The sequence below is a fragment of the Stegostoma tigrinum genome, chromosome 37 (genome assembly GCF_030684315.1).
Source record: "Stegostoma tigrinum isolate sSteTig4 chromosome 37, sSteTig4.hap1, whole genome shotgun sequence".
Taxonomy (NCBI): domain Eukaryota; kingdom Metazoa; phylum Chordata; class Chondrichthyes; order Orectolobiformes; family Stegostomatidae; genus Stegostoma; species Stegostoma tigrinum.
The window spans coordinates 7698541-7722851 of record NC_081390.1 but is presented as its reverse complement, the minus strand read 5'-3'; the positions used below and the strand labels follow the sequence as shown (position 1 = coordinate 7722851).

The following is a 24311-nucleotide window of genomic DNA, read 5'->3' as shown; positions in this document are numbered from 1 at the left end:
ATGGATGCTGCCGGAGGCGCTGTGATTTCCAGCACTTTTTTGTTTTCAGTATAGACTCCAGCATCTGCAGTTAGGTGCTCTGGCATTAAGATCATGATTGCGGACAAATAGAAATGCGAAAAAGAAGGTATTCTGTCTTAGAATCCTAATTAGAAGGGTTTACCAAATGACTTCACAGAGCCAGCTTCGAATTTCATCCATTTGGATGGAACACGTCTCTGGAATTTGAGTATGAAGCCTTCAGGACAAGCCCTACCTGCTAAGAGCAGAACTCTACGAACAGGGTTTCAAAATTTCAGTGCTAATGGGAAGTACAGATGCTGGAGAATCCAAGATAACAAACTAGCTCCACACTTTGTTATCTTGGATTCTCCAGCATCTACAGTTCCCATTATCACTGATACAATTTTAACCTCACTACGAAGCCTCTTCCAGGGATGCCTAACCTGAAGAAGTTACCCTCCTCGCTCCGGACCAACCTCAAGGAATTGGTCCGCCTCCCCCCTCTCCCTATTTATTCCAGTTCCCTCTCCCCATCCCCCTCTCTGATGAAGGGTCTAGGCCCGAAACGTCAGCTTTTGTGCTCCTGAGATGCTGCTTGGCCTGCTGCGTTCATCCAGCTCCACACTTTGTTATCTATTTCAAAATTTCCAGCCACTTCACTGAAAACGCAGACCACCCTGATCAAAACTATAAAAGGCAGCAGCAATGCTATTTTCCTGTGTGTTAAAATCTACAGCTGGAGCATTAACGATTACACCACATGCACAATTTTACAAAATAACTGCTCTCCTTGGGCATATTTTGCAATGGTCAGTGCCATTAATTTAAAGAAGGGAGAAGTTAGTATAAAATCATTTGGTTGTACAGATCTCAAGTATTACTGAAAAATGACATTCTATCAAAGTTTTTGGCCTTGTATTCATCAGGACAATTTGCAGGAGAAATGCAAGGAGAGCAGAATTTTATACTGTGAATTGTACAAGATGTTGTTCACCTTTCCACTAGTATTTCTTCAGAAGGTCCCAATGAGTGCGATACCAAAAGCTTTGACAATCTTTTTTTCAGCTATACTGAGCAATAGCTAGCAGCAACGTTTCTAACTGATGAAAGGATGAGAGGTATATTACTTTGAAATAAAACATAATGCCAAAGTACTGTAATTCAGCCCGCACTTTAAAAACAGAATGCAGTGTATTACAACAAAACATTTGACAAAGAGATACTGAAGTAGCATTTATTACCACCTTTAGCATGATTCATCAATAACTAAGCAGTGGTTTAAACACATACTTAGGGACCTACCGTGTCTGCACACTAAATTTGTTTAGAAACTAATGTTCAACAATACAATCAGTATTTAAATATGTGGAGTGAGTGGAAGAACTGATCAGCACATTAAGTGCTGTGAATACTGATTTTTTTTTAAAAATGATACTCAATTTCTTAAAATGAAACTTTTCATATCTCAGCAGCAAAACTGTTTTATAAACCTGATGACCTGCATATATCCATGAAATGAGTGGTGGTTTGAAAGTCATACACAGCACCAAACGTACATCTTCGCAACAAAAACAAAACAGCTAGAAAAGCTCAGCAGGTCTGGCAGCATCTGTGGAGAGAAATCAGAGTTAACATTTTGGTTTCTGAAACATTAACTCTGATTTCTCTCCACAGATGCTGCCAAGACCTGCTGAGCTTTTCCAGCAATTTCTGTTTACGTTTCTGATTTACAGCATCTGCAGTTCTTTCTGTTTTTATGTAGATCTTCATAAATTCAATTTGCAGTCTGTTTCGGGTTTCAAAGAAATCCAAAGCACTGGTTTTACATGACGCCACATGAAGAGATGAATTAAAAACTGTTCACAAGCTCATGACTGACTGCACTAGTTGCACAGTTACTCCCCAGCCATTTCACTATGTTTGGCTGGACATTTAAATCTCATACAATAATGCACAGGATCTTAGATTGCCTGTTTATTTTTCTTTTACATACAGGAATTTAAAAAAAACTAAAAAATATAGTTTAGAGATGTCATTTGTAAAAAAATTCACTTCTATATTTTTGACTGAGAATGCACTGACCTTTAGAGTGGACATATGCTTTGCACTGGCAAAGTCTAATAGTTTTATAAATTACAGTGTACTGCTTCAGCCCCTGTTCAATTTAAAAAATATGACAAAGATGACTAGACACAAAGGCCTGGCTAATAAATCTTTCAACAATGCAAAACTGAGATTTTTTTTCCCAATTCAATAAATATTAAAATTAAAAGCTCTTATTCATTTATGTACAGGAACTATACAAACTGCAAAAAGAATTATGTTAATATATGTACTCTGTAATGCATGACATGCTGAAAAGCACCTTCAGGCAGGTTTGTACAAGCAAGGCAACTACATTAAGACACTGAAATGTATTACCTTTTAGAATGCTGACATTTACATTATATACACTGCGAATGTAAATACTGTATATTGTTTAATTACAACAATACTGAAAATGTTTTCAAGGCAACGTTTAAACTGTTTAAACCTAGCACATTGTATGACACTAGGCTTAAGAAGCTACATGCATCATGTGTAGGACAACTTTTTTGATGTAAGAGATGTTTTCAGGTGTCAGATGAACACAATCATTTTATCAGGACTAAACAGTTCAATGCAAATTTGAGATTCATTCACACATTGAGGTTTGAGGTTCATTTATGTTATGGTAGCACCGTGTTGTATCTGAAAATACTGACCTTGGCAATACAGTAGATGAGGCTGCTATTATCTATTACAGTACTTGCATGTGTAATCATCACTGTCTCAAGTGGACGTGATGCAAAACCAGTAGGCTAGGACACACCTTTACCTGTAGCTGGAAGCTGCAATGGGCAGAAGCTGCCTCTAAGAAAGCAAGAGTGTTAAGCGGTTATTAAGAATATATGATCCCACTGAGAGGGCATTGCAAAAACGCAGTTCAGTTTAAAGGACAACATCAGCTGGCAATTCATGTTAGGATGGGGGAGATACTGTGGGTCAAGTCTGCTTCTGATTCACTGGTACCCCTTCTTGGCCTACTTGCAGCCTCTGGACTCCATGTGTCACTCCTACTGGTTGTAACAGGCAAAGTCTTCTCCCTGTACGTAAACAGCTGATGAGTAGTAGGGGAGTCAAATGCACCCATGTAGCTGTGCCGTGTTGCCTGTTGAGCAGGAGGCAACATAAATGTGTTTGCAAATGTGCGTGTGTTTAGTGTGGTGGAACTATCGGTGTCTCCCTGAGACTCTGCTGAAAAAACTTTGGTTGACAAACGGCCACCGTCACTGCTGCTGTCCACAGAAGGACGAGGTAATGGTAAACTGTCATCCTCACTTATGCCTCGGGCATTTGGGTAATGGTCATTGGGCGTTGGTTGCGTCATTGTCTCTGGCATAGGGCTGGAATGGATTGTATCCTCAGCATCTTCAATGTCTGAGGCATTCTGTGAAAAAGGAGGTGGTAATGTTGGGTCCTGCCTGTTGCAGGATTCACAGCACAACTTATTGTAACCAGGAATAGAACAGTATCGAGCCAAAACTTCCATCTGACAAAAAATTGATTTATCTCCAAGGCATGGTTCTTCTGTAAATTAAAGCAAAAGAAAGCAATTAGGATTCTTCTATAAAGACAAGTACATTAATCTTCTTGTGAAATTCTGTATTATAAGATAATATCTCTTAAAATTAAATGCTCTCATGATGGTGACAGTTATGTTCCTTCTAAAAAAAAAGACTGATCATGGTTAAAACCGTCAAGAAAAAGTAAGGCTTGAGTTAAAAACAATGGGAGGAAACTGGAAAGTTGAAGAGCTCTGAAATTTTCAGGCAGTTATACTGCAATCCTCACCCCTCTTGACCCCACCAACAAACCCACCTCCACGTGGTAACACCACATCCTGTAAATTCTCCTCCAAGCCACATGCCATTGTGACTTGTGAATATATCATTGTTCCATCACTGCTGCTGGATCAGAATCCTGGGACCACCTTCCCAACACAATGTATCTACACTACATTAATTGCAGAAGTTCAAGAAGATGGTTCACTTCTTCTCCGGGGTGATTAAGGACTGGGCCAGCATTTGTTGTCTGCCAGCAATACTCGTGAAATCTTGTGAAAGAATAAACAGAGAAAAATCTCCCAGTCCTCTGAATTTGTTTCCAAAATGCCCAACAATTGTTAGAGCATATAGGGCAGTTTTTAAAAATTTAAATTATATTGAACCACATGCACTCAAAGCCACGACTTGTGTTCCTAACTCTTTTACCTTTCAGTCCCTACTTACAACCATTTTTGCTTTTTGACATAAAACAAACGTAGCCAAGATCCTAGTATGATCTTAAACACTCACACAGGATCAACAATTTTCATCAGTAGTGTTCAAAGGGAGGATAAGAACTCTAGGTCACAGAGGTGGACAAATTATTGACAAGAATAGAAGAAAGCTGGTTGGAAGAGTAAAGGGCAGAACCATGCATGGTCTCATTGCTTTTTAAAGTTAGGGGTCGAGTGTACGAGGATTTGTTTCTGTGAAAGAATGTTTTACAGCACAGCAAAAGCAAGGCATACTGCTGAGCTACTTTCCTAATATATGGCTATGCCTTGGACAAGGGAACCAATTACATATAACGCAAAATACTAATATCACTGTAAGTGTCGAAATCAGCTTTAATTTTGATTAACAAATATACTTAGTCAGAAATAATAAAATACATGAGATGCTCTAGATTATTGCTTAAATAGAAAATGTTTGTTAAGCAGTTTGTTATATAATTAGAATGAGTGCAGTTGGCCAAATCACTTTAACCAATTTAGTTTTATCAATTTGTTTGAGCTACAGTGAGAGGCTGAATAGGATTTTTCCCTATTTTCCCTGGAGTGTCGGAGGTTGAGGGGTCACCTTATAGAGGCTTATTTTAAAAAAAAAGGACATGGTTAGTGTGAATAGCCAAAGTCTTTTCCTCAGGATACGGGAGTCCAAAACTAGAAGACATAGGTTTAAGGTTAGAGGAGAAAGATTTAAAAAGGGACCTAAGGGGCAGCTTTTTCATGCAGAGGGTGGTGCATGTACAGAATGAGCTGCCAGAGGAAGTGGTGGAGGCTGGTATAATTACAACATTTAAAAGGCATCTGGATGGGAGCATGGATAGGAAGGGTTCAGAGGGATATGGGCCAACTGCTGGAAAATGGGACTAGATTAATTTAGGATATCTAGTCAGCATGGGCAAGTTGGACTGAAGGGTCTGATTCTATGCTGTACAGCTGTCGGTCTCTAAATTAATTCACTTTAATTGTGAGTTGGTTTGGATTGAAAGATACTTTAAAGAGATTTCACACTAAGGTTGCAGGGAGGGACTGAGGAATGGCTGTGTGGATAGATAGTATGCAGGCTAAGAATCTCAACTTATTAGTTTGAATCTCACCACAGGAACCAGTAGGAATTAAAAAGGAACAGAATCTGCTGTTCCTACCCATTCCAGCCAACATTTGGGTCCACAGCCAGAGCAATTAGCCCACAGAGATGGCCTGTTACAGATGGACAAAACCCACTCAACGTGTAAGAACGCTTTTAAAAAAAATAGCAATCTAATGGTCATTGGAGAAACTGCAAAAAAAACGTCATCCGGGTGGGAAGGCCTTGCTCAGGATTCTAAAGAGAGTTCTTCTAAAAATAAGCCTTCTTACTTTTATCCACGAGGCCTACTAAACCACTAATGCAGTGAACAAAAAGAACAAACTCCTTTCCAAGCACAGTCATCAAAAGAAAGGAAAAGGATCTCTTTACTCCTTTGTCTAAAGCACAGGAAAATAAGGGGCCTAAACCCTGCACAAGGCTCCCACATCAAAACTCACCTGTCTTGAGACAACGGGGGCCAATTGCATTCAGGGTAACTTGCAAGTCTTTATTTTGACATTTATTAACCTGGACGGGTATCCAGAAGGAGCAGGAACACCTATAGAATTCACCTCCGGGATCCAAAGAACAAGTAAATATGAACGGGCAACTTGTACTTTGCTGTTTATTTCACTCTAATCATTTGGCATCATCCACTGTAAGGCAGATTTTATGGAGACAGTCATAATCTCTAACTTAGTGCTTAGACTGTACAAACTCAATGGACAAATAGTATCGTTATTAAATAGTACATTTTTTAAATTTATTCTTCATGGGATCTGGGCATTACTGTCTGGGCCAGCATTTATAGTCCCATATCGCTAATTGCCCACAGCAGCTGGTGGTAAGCTGTCTTGTTAAATTACTGCAGTCCAAGTGGTATTGGTGCATCCATAGTACTGTCAGAAAGGGAATTCCAAAATGTTGAGCTGCGATAGTGAAAGGATGGTGTGGGGCTAGGAGAGGAACTTCGGTGGTGTTTCTATCGGTTAGCTCAGTCGGTTCAATGGATTGCTTGCGATGCAGACTGACGTCAACAGCAACAGTTTGATTTGTATACCTGCTGAAGTCACCATGAAGATTGTATTTTCTCAACTGCACTGATTAAATTGACCACCAGCCATCTCTCTAATTACAGAGAAGACTACGTCCCTCTGGGACCTTCTACGGCTACCTGCATATATCTGATGCTCCTAACTGTTGATGTTCTGAGTTTGGAAGGTGCTGTTAGAGGAATCTTGGATGGATTGCTGCAGTGCAGATTGTAGACATTACACACTGTATTGACGTTGGAGGGATAGAATGCTGCAAGTGATGGATGGGGGTATTGTATGTTAAACTGGCAGAACATTCAATCTGGCAAACTCTTCAGAGACTTCAAAAGAATCTTTTGCAAGTAAATGAGAAATCGGTTTACTTCTCAGTCCACCACTCTGAAGAACAATCATATTCTGTGTTCGAGCAACTCCCAAGATCCTAGGTTGAATTCACACAGCACTAATAGTTCCAACAATGTAACTAATCTTTACCAAATGGGCTACTTTCTGACTTGGCAAATTCAGCACATTTTAAGAGTTGTAAATCATATTGATCATCACTTGCCTCTCTTCACATGATGTCTGTGAACTAAAAAATTGTCATTGTTTTGACTATTTGCTGCTTTCAAGTTTGGTGGCTCTGTCATTTAATGAGTGGTCTAACTATCATCACGTCCACTACTTAAAATGTCAGTCAAGTCTGTCTGCTAATTATTTTGATAGTCAACTGGGGAAATGTGCAGCTTGGAACTGACCTGACAGCACTCGAGAATGGGATTCCTGCCCTTCTTTTTGGGAGGGGTGGAACTGAATGGCAATGGAACACTGTCCACGTAAATGCCCAACTACCATAGAACTGCATAACTTTTCCCAGAGAAAGGTGACATTCGACTCCAACTGTTTCCCCTCTCCAACATTCAATCCAGGCTACAGTCTTATGGAGGAGGGTCTCTGACTAGAAAGCAGCACTTCTTTTCTTCATCTCTGCTCAACAGACATTAAGACATCATATCACGTTTAGCTACAGACTTGCACCTCATGGTTTTTCCTTGAGCTGTTTTTGTTACACCAAGATTGAAACATAATGCGTCCGATTTAGGATTGCTGCCAAAATTTAGGCTGCATGCATATATCCATATGCATATAGAAATTCTCTAATCAACCTGTTCAGAGATGTTGTTACACACCTCTAGGGCAGGTCGGACTCCTGGCTCAGTTTAGGATTCCTACCACTGCATCACAAAAACCCTTATCCATTTCCAATTAACCATTATTCAAATATAAATTCCTATTTCTATCTCCATCTTATCCCAAGACTATGTGTTTCTACACAGATCTGACTTGTAAGAATGGGGCAGAGTTAGCACAAACAGACAGAGCGCGAACGACACAGTCCCTGAGTAACAGGTAAAGTGGGCAATTTACACCTCTACATGTAAATGTCACAGAGCTCTTTTTCAATTCTCAGACTGCTAATTCTATCTGATGGAGGATGGGATCTGATGCACAGAACGTGGCAGTTCGCCTGCATCTCCGGGAGCGCAATTAGTATCCCAACATGCAAATGGCGAAGTGTTAGTTTGCACATCAATCATTCAGGCATTGGGTAGGGTTGGGAGAATGTGATCACAAGGAATAGCAAGTAAAGTGAAAATTACTTGTTGAAATTTTATGAACAGGCTTCTCTGGAACGAGTTGAGACACCCAGTGGCCTTGTGCAGTCACCTGATCAATGGTTTCGGTGCTCGGAGTGAAAACAGAAGACTTTCCTAAATGAGCTAAAAAGATTTGAGATAGTTAATGTTGTATTTTCATTATATAATGCCATAAGTTTAGAAGAGGGCTACATCCCACTTTCATTGGGGCAGCGCAGTGGCTCAGAGGTTAGTACTGCTGTCCCTCAGTACCAGGGACCCAGGTTCAATTCCACCCTCAAGCGACTGTGTGGACTTTGCATGTTCTCCCCATGTCTGACTGGGTTTCCTCCAGGTGTTCCAGTTTCTTCCCACAGTCTAAAGATGTTCAGGTTAGGTGGATTGGCTGTGCTAAATTGCCCATAACGTATAGAGATGTGTAGGCTAGGTGGATGAGCCTTGAAAGGGCAGGTTTACAGGAGTGGGCTAGGGCAGATCTTCGGAGGGTTGGTGTGAACTTGATGGGCCAAAATGGCCTGCTTCCACACTATAGGGACTCTATGATACATAAAGCCCAAAATGAACTTTTGCAAATTGATGCACCTATGTCAGACTATCAACGGGTAGCAATGCATTTTGGAAGCCAAAGAAAGATTGCTAGACTCCATGTGTTTTTGGTCGAATGATTTTAGTGGACAGGACATCACTCCATGATTTACTGATTTTCACACAGAATTCCCAATATGTACTCCCATTAACTAAAGGCTGCCTCAACAAAACCTATCCATTTCAAAAGAAAACAGCAATAAAAATGTTATTACAATGGCTGTTGGTCTTCCAGAGCAAGGAGTTGGCCTCAAACTAGTGTTGCAGAATAGCACATTCCAAAGTCCAGGACTATGTGCTGAGGGATGTACTAAAGCTTTGGGCAGCTGCCACCAAGGTGCAGTAGGGAAACACCATTGTCTAAGGGCTTTCTGCTTAAGTTAAATGGGGACCTTTCATTTAGCGGACCCTGCCAGTGCCTAAAATATACGTAAATCTAATCCTGACACAAGTAACTAAATGCCTTGGGTTTGTTGTTACAAAGAGCCAAACTCCAACGTTTGTTTGTTTCTTCACAGGCTACTGTACAGAACCGAACTGCAATAGTGACTATGATATAAAGGTTTTTATGAATAAAGTATATTTTTGAAATTAAAAAAGGCTATTTACGTAAATACATTCCATATATTCCAGTGAGTTTGTGCTGATTATGGCAATATGAACAAGGATTACTGCAGGGAACAGTTTGAAAATACAATAAAAGGAGGCCAACACCTCTGACTATACCCTTACCATTACACGGTTTCACTGTGCACACTTTCACCACCTCAGGCTTTTGCTCTTTGCAATGGCTGATGCTGTTATCAGTGCCTCGACACACGACCTGCCGTTGCTGGATACCCTCGCCACAAGTCACCGAGCACTACGCCAAGAAAATTGAGAACAGAAAGAATGAGAGTGCTCTAATGGCACACTATATCTGGCAACAAAAGTTCTGAGTACACAAAATTAATTCTACCTCAAGAGCATTTTCCCAGAACATGAGATCATTAATTTGAACAACATTTTGGAAGTAATTCATACGTTACTGCATTTGTCATTACACAAAGCAGATCTAGGTACCATGCTCTGTGTCAGCGTCCTTTTTTACCTCAACTAAATCCATTAGAATATCCTTCTATTCCTTTTGTCCTGTTTCCCCTATCCAACTTCTCCTGAAGTATATCTTCATGTGACAACTCCACATGGTAGCAAGCTCCACAGTTTAACTAGTCTTTAATTTAAGGAAATAAAAACCAAAAGAAGTTTAGACACTGGAAATCAAAAACAAAGTCAGAAATTGCTAGAAAAGCTCAGCAGCTCTGGCAGCATCTGTGGAGAGAAATCAGAGTGAATATTTCAGGTCCACAGATGCTGCCAGACCTACCAAGCTTTTCCAGCGATTTTTGTTTTTGTACCTTTAAGTTAAGGAGTTCCTTAGTTGGATTCATCAGTGACTCTCTTATATTTATCTTCTCTCGGTTTGGACTCACACACAAATGAATTCACCTCGAACAGTTTAGAATAGTTGACGGAATAAGCTCCAGGTTGTACATGTACCTGAGACCAAGCTCCTGTCCGCCACTGTGCTGGACATGGTGTACGGTTACACGGCCTCCGAGCATCAGGACGGTCTCCAGCACAGTACTTAGCATGCACTGTTCTGTTGGCCCCTGTGTTGAGAGACTGGACACACTGCACAACCCTTGTTTGGTATCCTACTTTGCCACAAGTTTTGCTGCAAGGTCCCCATTCATCTGTTAACCACCTGCAACAGAATAGAGTTAAACTTAGTGCATTATTCAACATGGAAAACTAACAGTGACTGAACTTTCTTCTTGTGTATTGGTGAGTGCAGTATTATGGATAATGTTTTAACGAAGATCTGTAGCTTAGGTTGTAGTTAGAGCTCTTGGCTGGTTCGCTGAGCTGAATATTTTGTCTTCCTTTTAGGTGACATAGTCAGTACTGTGTAGCCTCCATTGAAACACTGTTGTTCTGTCCTGCCCTGAATTTATATGTTCTGGTCTGTCATGTTGGGCAGGTTGTTTCCAGTTTTGTACTGTAGTATATGTAGATGGAGTCTATTTCAACACGTTTGTTAATTGCATTGGTGGTTGAAAACCAGGCCTCCAGGAATTCTCATGCTTGTCTTTGTCTTGCTTGTCCTAGTGCTGTAACTTTGGCCCAGTTAAATTGAAACACACCACCCTTTTAACAGCATATTCACTGGGATCAAGTTCACCAGGGAAGAAGAAAGCAGCAAATCAGCTCCAGTGTCTAGACATAACGGTGGAAACTGTGAACAATGGTGAATTCCTTACCAGAAAGGCTACGCACACAGACCAACTCCTGAATTACAACAGTAACCACCCCAATGTCCACAAACAGAGCTGTGTCAAGACTCTATTTAAATGAGCAATAACTCACTTCAACGTCTTGGAGCTGTGCAAAAACAAACAGGAACAGAGTCTTTGCAAACAATGGTTATTCTAACAGTTTCATCCACCAATGCCTTGCAAACAAACAGCACCAAGAAGATACCGTATGCCTCAACACACTGGCCACCCGACCCTATGTTAGAAACACATTGGAACTGGCTACAAGACTCCTATGACCTCTGGGAATTAGGCTCGCACACAAACCAACAGCCACACGTTGCCAGTTGCTCTCAAAAACGAATGATCCCATGACCACAATGAGCAGGACAAATGTGATATATAAAATAACATTCAGCAACAATAAGAACCACTACACAGGACAGATGGGCAGGAAACTTGCCACCAGGATACATGAACACCAACTCACAGGAAAACAGCACAAGTAACTCTCCGCTGTTTCAATACGCTCTGACACAGAAAGGTATCAATTTAAGTGGGACAGATACAGTACTGGAATAAGCAAGATAAAGAAAAGCACGAGAATTCCTGGGGGCCCTGGTTTTCAACCACCAATCCAATTAACAAATATGTTGAAATAGACCCCATCTACATACCACTACAGTACAAAACCAGAAACAAAACTCCCCACCGTGACAAACCAGACCACATAATTTCAGAGTGGAACAGAACAACAGCACTTCAACGGAGGCTATGCAGCACTGATGATGTCACCTAGAAAGGAGACATAACGTTTGCATGAAAACCAGTCAGCTTGGAGAACCAACCAACCAACTCCAGCAGTATCATGGAGAATAAACAACCATGTTTTTATTTATTGAAATGAAAAATGTTTGAAGTAAAAGCTTGCAAGACTGTACAAAAGATGAGATCAACAGTTGGCATATAGAATTTCTAACAGATCCATCTTTTAATTCTTGACACTTGTAGCCTTGTAAGATAGACAATAAATTGCAAACAGAGCATCAACAAAAGCACAGCAGGTCAGACAGCATCTGAGGAGCAGGGAAGTCAATGTTTTGGGCCGAAACCCTTCATGATTGGGGAGAGGGAGGGGTGCCCAAAAATAAATGGGGGTGGGTGGGGCTAGGGCAAGGGTAGATGGGATACAGATAGGTGGATGCAGGTGGGGAGTTATTGTGGTTGGTCAGTGGGAGGGTTGGAGTGGACAGTGAGTTGGAAGACAGACAGGTTGGGGGGTGGAGAGATTTTGAAGCTGGCGAAGTCAATACTCGGGCCATTGGGGTCTAAACTCCCAAGGCAAAATAGGTGGTGTCACTTCTCCAGTTTACGTTTGGCCACACTCCTAACAGTGGAGGTGGCAAAGGATGGATATGTCACGAGGGGAGTGGGAGTGGGGAGTTAGAGGGGATGGGAACCAGAAGGTCGGGTTGGTTGATGCGTGCAGAGCGCACGTTCTCCTCGAACTGATCCCCGCGTCTGTTTTTGATCTCCCGAATATACAGGAGACTATTTTGGGAGCAAGGAATACAGTAGATGAAGGTTGGATGACATGCAGGTGGATTTCTGATGGAGTTGGGAGGATTGTTTGGGGCCTTGGATGGAGGTGAGAGGGGAGGTGTAGGGGCAGGTGTAGCATCTCCTGTGGTTGCAGGGAAAGGTACCATGTGGGGTGGAGGGGTTGGTGGTGCCTGTGGAGCTGATGGAGTTGCAGTGTGAATGGTCCCTGCGGAAAGCAGACAGAGTGGGGAGGGAAATATCTTTTTGGTGGTGAGGGATGGTTGTAGGTAGCAGAAATCTCAGAAGATGATGCATTGTATTCAGATGTTTGCAAGGTGGAATGTGAGAACCAAGGGCACTCTATCCTTATTGTTGCTGGGTTTGGGGGGGTGGTGGTGGTGGAGGGGGGTTTGAGGACAGAAGCACAGGAAATGAGGGAGATGGCAGTTGAAGGCATCCTGAATAACAGAAGAGGGGAAACTATGGTCCCTAAATGTAGGAGCATATCTGGGAAGCCCTAGAGTAACCGCCTCATCCTGCGGGCAGATGCAGCGGAAGCAGAGGAAATGTGGATTTGGGATAGCATTTTTGCAGGAGGGTGGGTGAGAGGAGGAGTAGTCGAGGTAATTGTGGGAGTCAGTGGGTTCGAAATGGATGTCAATGGTAAGCTGGTTGCCAGAGATGGAGACAGAGAGATCCAGGAAGGGGACAGAGGTGTCAGAAATGGTCCAGGTGAATTTGAGGGCACGGTGGAAGGTGCTGGTGAAGTTGATGAACTGTTCGAGCTCCTCGCAGGAGCATGAGGCAGCACTGATACAGTCATCAATATAATGGAGAAAGATTGCGGGGAGGGGGGGATGGTGCTGGTGCGGTTGTTGAAGAGGGTCTGTTCCAGGAATCATACAAAGAGGTAGACATAGCTCAGGCCTTTGTGGGTGTCCATTGTCACCCCTTTGATTTGTAGGAAGTGAGAGGAATCGAAGGGAAAAAAAACCGTTGAGAGTAAGGACCCGTTCTGCCAAGCGACTGAGTGCGTCAGTGGAGGCGGACTTGGGTGGGCCTATGGGGGAGGAAGAAGCAGAGAGCTTTCAGGACATCTTTGTGGGGAACACAGGTATACAGGGGCTGAATGTCCATGGTGAAGATGAGGTGCTGAGGGCCAGGGAACTGCAAGTTTCGGAAAAGGTGGGGGTCGTATCCTGAACATCGATGGGAAGTTCCTGGACCAAAGGGGGAAGAACGGAGTCAAGGTAGGTGGTGACGAGCTCAATGGGGCAGCAATAGGCAGAGACAATGGGTCGACTGGGGCAGCTGGATCTTGGATAGGAGATAGTTCCCCAACCCCACACCACCTGTTTCTATCAGGTTGGAGGCTGTGGATGAGAGATCTCCCAAGGTGAAGAAGTTGTTGATAGACTGGGTGACGATGGCTTGGTGATCAAAAGCAGAGTTGTGATTGAAGTGTGCCAGAGTTGGCGTCTGGCCTCAGTGATGTGGGGGTCAGTTCACCACACTATGACCATACCACTCTTGTCAGCAGGTTTTAATGGTGAGGTTGGGTTTGGAGCGAAGGGAATGGAGGGCTGCACATTCCGATGGGGAGAAGTTGGAGTAAGTCAGAGGGGTGAGAAGATTCAGGCTATTGCATGGCAGCAGTTGGTGATGAAGTGGTTGAGGGAGGGTAGGCGGCCAGGAGGGGTGTCCAATAAGATGGAGTTTGCTGGTAGTAGGAGACGGGCCAGAGGGTGGATTCTGTTTCAATGTAGTAGGCGTGGGCATGGCTGGAAAAGAACTCAATGTCGAGGCACATGCAGAGCTTTGCACCTGATTCTAACCATACGTACAAAAGCCCTTTGTCATAGCCAAAGTGGTAATATGAAGCTTTTCCTCTCTAGATGCCTGTCAAAGAACACTTCTAGAACCTTGCTAGTGTACTCTAATGAGATAAGTAAGAGCATTGTGCTTACGATGGTTGGGTGCAGTCATGAAGGTTACAACGTCTCCTTATGGGCTTTGGTTTCTTGTTATCATCACAGAAATTCCTATGCACCATCTTGCTGTCACTTTTTCGTCTGCAGCCATATTTTGTATACTGTATACCTGGGAAGTGCATTTGCAGTATTAGTATACTTTGCAGTAGCATTAGACAAAATAATCTGGAATTAAAACCTAAAATATGGAGTTGTGTTTATATTCGCTGAATTTATACTATTACAAGGTGAGAGATACAATTTAAAGTCCCCTTTGGCCTAGATAAATACAAATTGATCCTGCAAATTTGTCTTTTCATGCAAAACAGGAATGCATGTCTCGTGTTCAGGTTTAGTCCAATGCAGTGTATTGTGCATCTTTTTCCATTTCTTCTTAAATTTTCCTGTTCATGAAAACGAGACGTACTGAACTGACTAGATGCTATGTAAGCAAAGTAGTGAGAATGTGAGAGACAGAGGTGAGAGTTTGTGGGAGAAGGAGTGATAATGTGCATGGGAGACGGTGTGAGACAGAGTGAGTGAGGGACAGAGTATCTAAGTGTGTGCCAAAGTGTGTGCGTGTGTTGGGGTGTGAAGGTGAGTGTGTGGGAGAGTGAGTGTACATGTTCACACAGAAAGGAGTGAGCACAGTATAGAGTGTATGAGCGCAAGTGTGAGAATGTATGCGGGAGGGAGCCAGAGTGAGTTAGTTTGTGGGAGGAATGGGAGTGTGTGAATGAATGAAAGAATGAGAGTGAGAGTGTGGGAGGGTAAGAACATGCAGTTGTGAGGAAATGAGAGAGACAGCAAATGTGCATATGGGAGAGTGACAGAGAACGATTGAGAATATGCGTTGGGAAGGACAGCATGTCACACTTAGGAGATTGAGCGAGTATGCGAGGAAGCATAAAAATGTGCATGGCAGGGTGTGAGAGTATATGTGCATCAGCAGAGTGTGAAGATGTGTGGAGGAGGGGATGCGACTCAGTAAGAGTATATACGAGAGAGAGAAAGAGAGTGTGGAAGGAAGTGAGAGGAAGCCAGTGTGTATTTGGGAGGGGCTAAGAGGGAGACAGTGAGAGAGCGAGCGAGAACCCGTAGGCTGACCACATGGCAGACACATTGCCAGTTTTCTGTCCTCTCCCTTCCCAAAAGTGTATCCACAAGGTAGTGTGGGAGGAGGAAAATCCAAGATGAAAGTCAACTTGCTCCCAACCCTCACTTTGGTATGAATTCTGACCAGTCTAACTTGGAAGGTGTGCCACTAAATGTCATTGCAAAGTCAATATTAGTCAAACCTAAATCAGTCCTGATCCCCACCATCATCCCTCAGATAAGGAACCTGGTGCTTAGTCTATCTCTGGCTAATGCAGCTGGTCACAGGCCTCCAGTCTGAAAAGCAAACCTCCACCATTACTGTGTCTCCTGCTGTTAAGCCAATTATGTATCCAATTGGCAACCTCACCCTGAATCCCCTGTGACCTAATTTTACTAATTAGACTATCATGCGGAACCTTGTCAAAGGCTTTACTAAAATCCAAATAAACAACATCTACTGCTCGGCCAATCTTTTTGGTAACTTCCACAAAACATACTCAAGTTTGAGAGACACCATTTTCCTCACACAAAACCATGCTGACTATCCCTTATCAACTGGTTTCACAGATTGTACTGCGCAGTACAATGTTCTATGTTCTAGAATCACCTGTCTATGTCCCTGACAGGACAGTCCCCATGACAATAGTTCTATTAAATCTTGTCAAATGCAACCTAACACAAGAATCATTTCAAGTGTCTACTGACTGGCCCTTCCATTTTCCTCAAAGAGACTATCCTCTTCTACAGTTCCAAAAACTGAATATCTGTTTGATAGAGGAATAACCACCGGAAACTTTTGAGCTACCTTACCTTACCCAACAGTCACCCATCTATCTCTCTGATCCTGCTGTGTAATAACTTTTCTAAATCTACTAGCCATCTCACTTTGTACCTCATATATACCCTTAATAACATTAAACCTTAAAAAGTTTCAGTAACACCTTCATATATAAAACAAACTACCTTTCATTGCCTACAGGAAATGATGTTAAAATGGGATAAATTAAAAACGTACATATCAAACACAAAACTTAAATAAAATCAACCACAGTTGATTAGGTGAATAAAAACAACTCCTCTTCAATAAATTCCTGAGAAAACCAGTCCTTCTAGGACTCCCCAGAAGGAAAACACTAATCCTTAAGAAAAACTTTGGTTTTTCAAAACAAGACCTTGGCAATGTAAAAAAAAAACCCTCTTAAAAACCTTTGCAATGTGAAAAAAGCCTCTAAAACATATTTGGACCTTTTTTAACTTCTGAATTTCGAACTTAAAAATACCTCAGCCATTCACTGTTGCTCCTTAAAGCTTATTTAAAATAAAAACGTTTAAAAAATTGTAATTTTCTTTTGTTTTTTTCAATGTTGATGAAACAAAATCTTATTAGTAAGATATTACTGTAATAACTGTTTTAAAAAAAACTATAATAAATCTTTAACTAAGCCTGCAAACCCAGCAGCAGCTGCAAGATCCACACTGCTTGCCGAAAGGGGAAGTCAAGGACCTGAGGCAAAAATGTCAGAGTATGTGGACACCCATTTAAGACGGAGATGAGGGGAAATTTCTTCTCAGAGGGTGGCGAGTCTGTGGAGTTCTTTACTGCAGTCGACTGTTGAGGTTGGATCATTATATACATTCAAGGCTGAGTTGGACACAAATGTCAGTAGTAAGGGAATCAAGGGTCATGGAGAAAAGCAGAAAAGTGAAGTTAAGGATTGTCAGATCAGCCATGATCTCCTGAATGACAGACTAGACTTGACTGGCTGAATGTGCCTACTTCAGCTACTATGTTTTACTGTCAGAATGTCATTTTTAAAAGTTACTCATTTATTCAAATTATCAACACCTTGCTTTGGAATTGCCTTAAAAGAAAAATCATGGTTTTCTGCCAAACCTGATCTTTCTGAAATTTGCTCAACAGCCATTGAGTGGGAGAAATCTGAAATGCAAAAAGACGGATCAAACCTGTTCTAGATTTAATTTCCTGCTCAATCTTATCTGAACAATTTAATTAGTTGTCTTTGCCGAGCTGCCACTAGGTCGTGTTGGCTGGCTTGCTTTCAGAAACTAGGTGTTGCTTTCTAACCAGCATTGGTCAGAACCAACTTAATTTATGCGGTAAATATTTCAGACTATGCTAAATAACAAGCTCAAGCAAATAAACAAACAGATGCAGTGGAATGTTTTATAACAGCACAGCAGTTTGTGCTCAGGAAGTATCTTTCAGTAATGAAATATTTAAATTATTTGATTGTAGACTGTTCTCAAGAAAGCCACAAGTCACTGCACTTATTTTTACAAATTTCAGGATGGATAATGGATTTGTAAATAATTAATTAGGAAGAGGATAATGTCAGTGAACTGAAACATCCAGTTCCCTTTAGATAGATTAAACCTGCCTGCCTCTTTCCCTCATTTCGTTTCTCTCTAAAAGCAGCCAAGATGCATTGACACATGAGCAGCATGAGTTTCATATCACTCCAGGGAGTCAAGAACTAAATGTCAAAGTCAGATCAGTTTCAAACTCTAAATTTATCCAACTTCAGACTTGTGTTGGAATCTCAAATCAATATCTCAAACCCAATCATAGTGTTTCAAATATCCTCAAAGCTAACTTATTTCATAAACTACTGTCCTTTAATCTAATCTACTGCTAATCTTCTCACTCCTCGCTTGCATAAAACCCTGATTTGAAAAATTCCAACTGGCTGTGATTTAAAAGCAAATAGAAACCTCAAAATAAAACAAAGAGCTGTGGATGTTGGAGATCTGAAATAAAAACAGAAATTGCTGGAGAAACTCAGCAGATCTGGCAGCGTCTGTAGGAAGAAAGCAGAGTTAATGTTTCAAGTCCAGGCATTCTTCATCCGGGCTCAAAATAGAAAACGTTTTCGTAGTTATATGGAATGACGTTCAATGTATTAATGAACATGCGGCATTGTGTTGTTACCCATGTCACTGACAACAGACCTCCTCCGCAGGCTTTCGAACACTGCGACCAGCTTTTTAAGGCCCACTCATAACTTTCTGTCTCTTCCAGCAGTACGTCATTGTTGCCGATCACAGGCAGTAGATCTTCATGAATAACATACTTGTACATTAAATTTGACTTAACATCTTCATCTTGGAGGCTAATCTGAAAAGAAAGACAAGTCGGCTGCCACTTAAACAAGCTCCAATGACTCCAGAATATTGTGATTTTGAGTTTGCGCACGGGCTTCCTAAAAAGACTTCAGAATGAACTTCCCTTTTATAAAAAACGTTTATCGCCATACAATGGATTTACAAGGACATTGCCAGAGTTGGATGGGTTTGAGCTATAGGGAAAGGCTGATTAGGTTGTGACCATTTTCCCTGGTGTGTCGGAGGCTGAGGGCTGACCTTACAGAGGTTTATAAAACCATGAGGGGCATGCATAGGGTAAATAGACAAGGCCTTTTCCCCAGGCTGGAGGAGTCCAAACCTAGAGGGCATTGGTTTAAGGTGAGAGGGGAAAGATTTAAAAGGGACCTGCGGGTCAACTTTTCTGTGCAGAAGATGGCCAGTGTATGGAATGAGCTGCCAAAGATCTGGCGGAGGCTGGTACATTTAAAAAGGCATCTATATGGGTAGATGAAAAGGAAGGGTTTAGAGAATTTTGGGTCCAAAGGGACGAGATTGATTTAGAATATCTGGCTGGTATGGACGAGTTGGGCCAAAGGGTCTGTTTCCATGCCATACATCTCTATGACTCGAAAATATGCATTCTGCTTCCTTCAATGCAAATATTAATGAACTATTCTGGAATATAGCTTTCAGATTCATAAATAGCATCATATGCATAAGTTTGGCTTTGAATATTAAAATGATTAATGCGTTGTACGAGGTCTCAAATGCTAGTCTGAAATTAAGATTACTATCACATGACCATAAGAGCTGAATCAGAGCTTCTTTTTCCCCCAATCTAACGAAAGTAACTCCATGGGCTGAATAACTGCTTTTCACATTGTCGGGTTAGCCCCGAGTGATTTACGGACATCAGCATAATACTTCACAGAATTACAGGCTCAAATGAAAAGAAAAATCTTGGCAGAACTAAGGGGAAAGGGTAACGAGGCTGATTAATTCAGTAGTTTTCAGAGCCTTTTTTAGATCAAAACTTAACAATATTTCCAACACAAACGATATCTGAACTTTTTTTTTAAACAACAGAAGTCTACATGGATTGGATCATGAAAATGCACTATTTATTGTAAAAGTTGCGAATATTCCATTGCATTGCATTCACTAAGGAGTTTTATCTTGCTTGCTAATAATGTTTGATTTGATTTGTTATTGTCACATGTACTCAAGTACAATGAACAGTTTTGTTTTGATCATACCATACAAAGTGCATTAGGGAAATAGAACAGAGTGAGGAATACAAAGTTACAGTTGCAAAGTAGGTGCACTAAGCAAAATCAACATTAGATTTGAAAATTGAGAAAAGACCGTTCAGATCTCTAAGAAAGGCAGGGAAGCAGCTGTTCTTGAACCTACTGTCATGTGCGTTTAAGCTTTTGTCTCTTCTGTCTGACAGAAGAGGTTGAAAGAGATTCCAACCAGGGTGGGAGGGGTTTTTGATGACGTTGGCTTCCTTTCTGAGGCAGTGAGAATGTGAATTTTCCATTGAGATATTTGCTATTACATTATATCTTCAATGGATCTTCACTGAAGCGGCTGTAGGACTGCTGCCTCAGATCCTTGGGCTAAGTACGAAGGAGAGAATTAACTGGAGTTTTACCGATGATCACTGTTTTCTCCTTGCTAGCAATTTTGTGTATGCTTAGTTGGTCCTGTTCAAAGAGATGCATCCCCTTCCACACTTTGTTGTTTACTATCCTGCTCAGTTGCAGGTGAACAGAAGCACCCAGGCATTTGGGTGAGACATCAGAGGATTTGGCATCTTCTAAGGGGCAAATGCAAAGGGAGAAAAGGTCGTTTAAAATGTTTAATAATCTCATTACTTACAAAAACAATGACGCTGTTGTGTAGCGGGCCACTGGATTTAAGGACTTCCTTGTCATTCTCTATGGAATACTCCCATTCCAGACCCATTGCTAAAAACATCTTTGGCTTTGAACTTTCACCTTCAGCATTGAGAATGAAATTACCAGTTGCTTGATTCTTCACAGCTGTTAGGAAAACATGACCATTAGATGTTCAATATAACTTATTCCAAGCTTTGAAAGCTGTTTTAAGTTTTCTAAATACAGTACAAAGCACATAGTGTTTGATAAGGAAAATATATTGAATTTATGCAACATTTCCCTGAATAAATTAAGAGTTTCCACATAACTTGCCTCCTCTGAAGATTAATTTTCCATTTTCTGATAACTTAGCAAAGACTGTGGAACTATTTAAACGGCCAAATATTGATGTATTGCTAGATCTCTGAAAAATACTTACAAATTAGATTTGTGGATGGTTCAGTTTCTTCAATCTGAATACGTCTTGCTCCAGCAGGCAGTTCAAACATTTTGAACATCCCTGCAATGAGACATTAAAATTAAAGTCAAAGTCAATCAAAGCTACCCGTTTGATTTAAAAATTATGGAAGTTATGAGACATTTCTAAATACTTGGTTGGCTTTACATAATCAGCAACTTATCTAAGTCCATTTAAATTAACATTCTTCAAAAATATAGTTAATAACGTGTGTCCTGGCAAAGGTTGTAATAAAATTGTTAATTATGTCACTGTACCAACGAAGAATTGCACCTTCTGAACATGCTGCCCTCTCATCTCTACATCCTGGCACCAATCCAGCCCCAACATAGAAGACAGAGGTCCCCTCCACGTGGCTACAATGTTGTAAGTGCATTAGCTTGGATGGTCTGAATTCAACTTTCGGACAGGTTCATGTATAATTGCCAACTTTTGCCTCTCACTATCAGACAACCTTACATAAAGCACTCAAAAAAATTGGTTAGTGCTGGAGATAAGTCCCATGGTGAGGTTAATTTGTATAGGCAGAGGTAGGCAATATTATCAAAGGAGATTAGCTCAATAACTGAATAGCTGGATTTTCAAGGAACAGCGTGACTAAAGTTAATCATTTCACTTTGCAAACTGTAGAACGGGCACACGATTAAATCAATAAATCAAACTTTTGAAGAGTCTTTGATTGTTAACATATTATTAGAAAGACAGAGTTTTGTCCAAGATACTTCAACCTTCAATGCACAGATCTCTATCCTGGAAAAGCTTCTGGTCTAGAAGCCTATCTAGGAATTGTCGTAGAGCAAAGGGCAGTATCTAACTACCTGCCCACATAATGGTCAGTTCTATTAAATTCAATATACCAAAAGATCAGCAAGCTAGGCAATGTGATATGACTATGGAGTCACCTACAGCAAGTGTATCTACCTTCTCTCCTCGAGTTTTTCCCCCTATTTTCCATCTCTCCATCAAACAACTTCAGGCAGGTTTTGCATCTACTCTTATCAAAAGATAAACAATTAATTTTTTTGGAGTACAAGTCAATTTGTCTTACAGACCAATATTGTGTATTGAATTAGGCAGAAGACCTTCAGATATTTATAAGTGTCTTCTTGTTAAAGTATAGCTTAGCACAGACAGCAGTTTCCATCTTTCCCTTCTGGAATGATTCCTTGTCCAGAACCAGCTACCCACTGGGGAAGAACTCAACTCTTAAACACTAAGTCCAATCATATGCTTGTGGTCAACTCTGAAGTTGTTCTGCTTGACCCTAAAAAGGATTTGCCTTTCTAACACTGATGTAAGTGAAGATTAGTATTTGCATTGGGAATACATAGAACTGTACCATTCATTAACTGTAACTGGCTGGATATTGGGAGATTAGTATGTGGAGTGTTCACTGTCAACACTGTTGAATCAGAACAGCCACCCTTTATTAAAAAGCTTCATAACTGTCACTGATGTCTGAAATTATCAGTAAAAAAATCAATTTACAGTACATTTGGTACACACTTCTAAACCGAAATGAAAATATGAAACAATGATCATTCATTTTTCATTTTCACCAGTTTTGATGAATTTCTGTAGCTTGTTGAACATGGGAAACTAGATTTCTCATGACAGGGTCATAATGGTAGGCACCATATTCACAAAAGCTATCTACGGTCAGGCAAAATTCATTAAGTGTGAATAAATCATTTATATCTTGTATAAACCTCATACCTCCACAGTGGCAATTTTTAGAAAGGATCCTTGCTTTTCCTCTTGAGGAAATATATTTATTTCTACACTGTTTCTCAATAAATGCTTCACTTTTTCTGTCTTGTCAACATAGATTCTGACTACACTGTAATGTTCCTTGAATAATAAACTTATTTGCAAGAGAGGAGTAAATAATGAGAAATGTGTAGCTATAGATTGTATTTTTATTGTTCAACATATTCTGAGGGTAATCGTATCCAGCCAACCTCTACTCCACTAAGAACAAGTTTAGTGGAGACATTGACCCAGCGGTATTATCACTAGACTATTAATCCAGAGACCAAGTAATGGTCTAGAGGGTTCAAATCCTGCCACAGCAGATGGTGGAATTCCGATACAATAACAATCTGGAATTAAGAGTCTAATGATGACCATGAAACTACTGTCAATTTTTGGGGGCAAAAGCCATTAAGATTTATGAGGGAGGCTAGGAGAGCAGAGGCAGGTCAATGAATGGTCTCAGCCTTAACGATCAAATCCATGATATTTTCTGAAGAAGGGACCAAACCTAAAACGTCAGCTTTCCTGCTCTTCTGATGATGCCTGGCCTGCTGTGTTCATTTAGCTCTACATCTTGTTATCTATGATATCTTCTCACTTGAAGGGGAGGGTGAAGGAGGTAACATAAAATAGTTTAAGATGACACTTTGGAGTAGAGAAGAGAGGTTGGACGTAATCTTGAATTTTGGTATGATCTTTGAACAGTTATCAATTTTGGCAGCTGGGAGTAGGGTTAGTTGGTGTTTTATGTGGCAGAGGTTATATGATAGGTCTGACGAAGATTAGCTGAACCAGGTACTAACAATGTTATGACATACTCTCCATTCCTCAGATTTGAGGGATGATGATAGGGCAATACTGGGGTGGTGGGGCAGAAGCTGAACTAAAGTTGAGAATTTTTTTTATTTACCAGGAATTAGGACATCAGAGCTGGAGGTGAGGGTGAAGTTGAAAGGATCAGTATAATTAGGTTTTAATGGTGAATACAACGTCAAAGAGTAGGAATTTTTAAAGTATAGCTTTAAGTGAACTGGATGAGAGATTTTCCATGGTGGACACAGAAGGAAGGGATTGGGAGGGAGAATGGTGACGGGGAAGAGAGCGAGAAAACAAGGAATGAAGGAATACTAAGATGCAATTAAAGACAGGCTTACCCGTAATTCACGCATTGGAAGTGGCGATGACAGATGAATTTGGACGGGGTGGGGTGGGGGACAGTGGCTATGAATAGGAGTTGGGGCGTAATGTAAAGTGACAGAAGGGGTGATACGGTTACATGAACTGAAGAAGAGAGAGACCATGATGAATTGAGATTGATATTCCCAAGGATGACAGAGCAAGGGCCAAAGAAGGATACCATGTCAGTGAGTTTATTGCCACAATTGGAGTAGGTAGCAGAGAACGAGGGTCTTAAAAGACAGGCACAGGGGGTGAACCAAGATGAGAGACTCAAAGGGGAGGAATGTGTTAAAGGAGTAAGGGA

General features: G+C 41.0%; 1 protein-coding gene across 3 annotated transcripts in view; it reads right to left on the bottom strand.

Moving 5' to 3' along the window:
* Positions 1-1695: 1695 nt before the first annotated feature.
* The window catches only part of LOC125467530 (A disintegrin and metalloproteinase with thrombospondin motifs 3), a 178850-nt gene continuing 156234 nt past the window's right edge, over positions 1696-24311 (bottom strand). For 2 of the 3 annotated variants that reach the window (XM_048563528.2, XM_048563529.2), the window contains exons 15-22: positions 21035-21115; positions 20597-20760; positions 18578-18743; positions 14507-14639; positions 10240-10447; positions 9433-9562; positions 8119-8238; positions 1696-3612 (exon numbers count right to left, since the gene is read on the bottom strand). In XM_048563528.2, the coding sequence (XP_048419485.2) occupies positions 2999-3612; positions 8119-8238; positions 9433-9562; positions 10240-10447; positions 14507-14639; positions 18578-18743; positions 20597-20760; positions 21035-21115 (1616 nt within the window). In that variant the 3' untranslated portion in view covers positions 1696-2998. The remainder of the gene's footprint in view (positions 3613-8118; positions 8239-9432; positions 9563-10239; positions 10448-14506; positions 14640-18577; positions 18744-20596; positions 20761-21034; positions 21116-24311) is intronic. The other variant, XM_048563530.2, reaches the window with a different exon arrangement.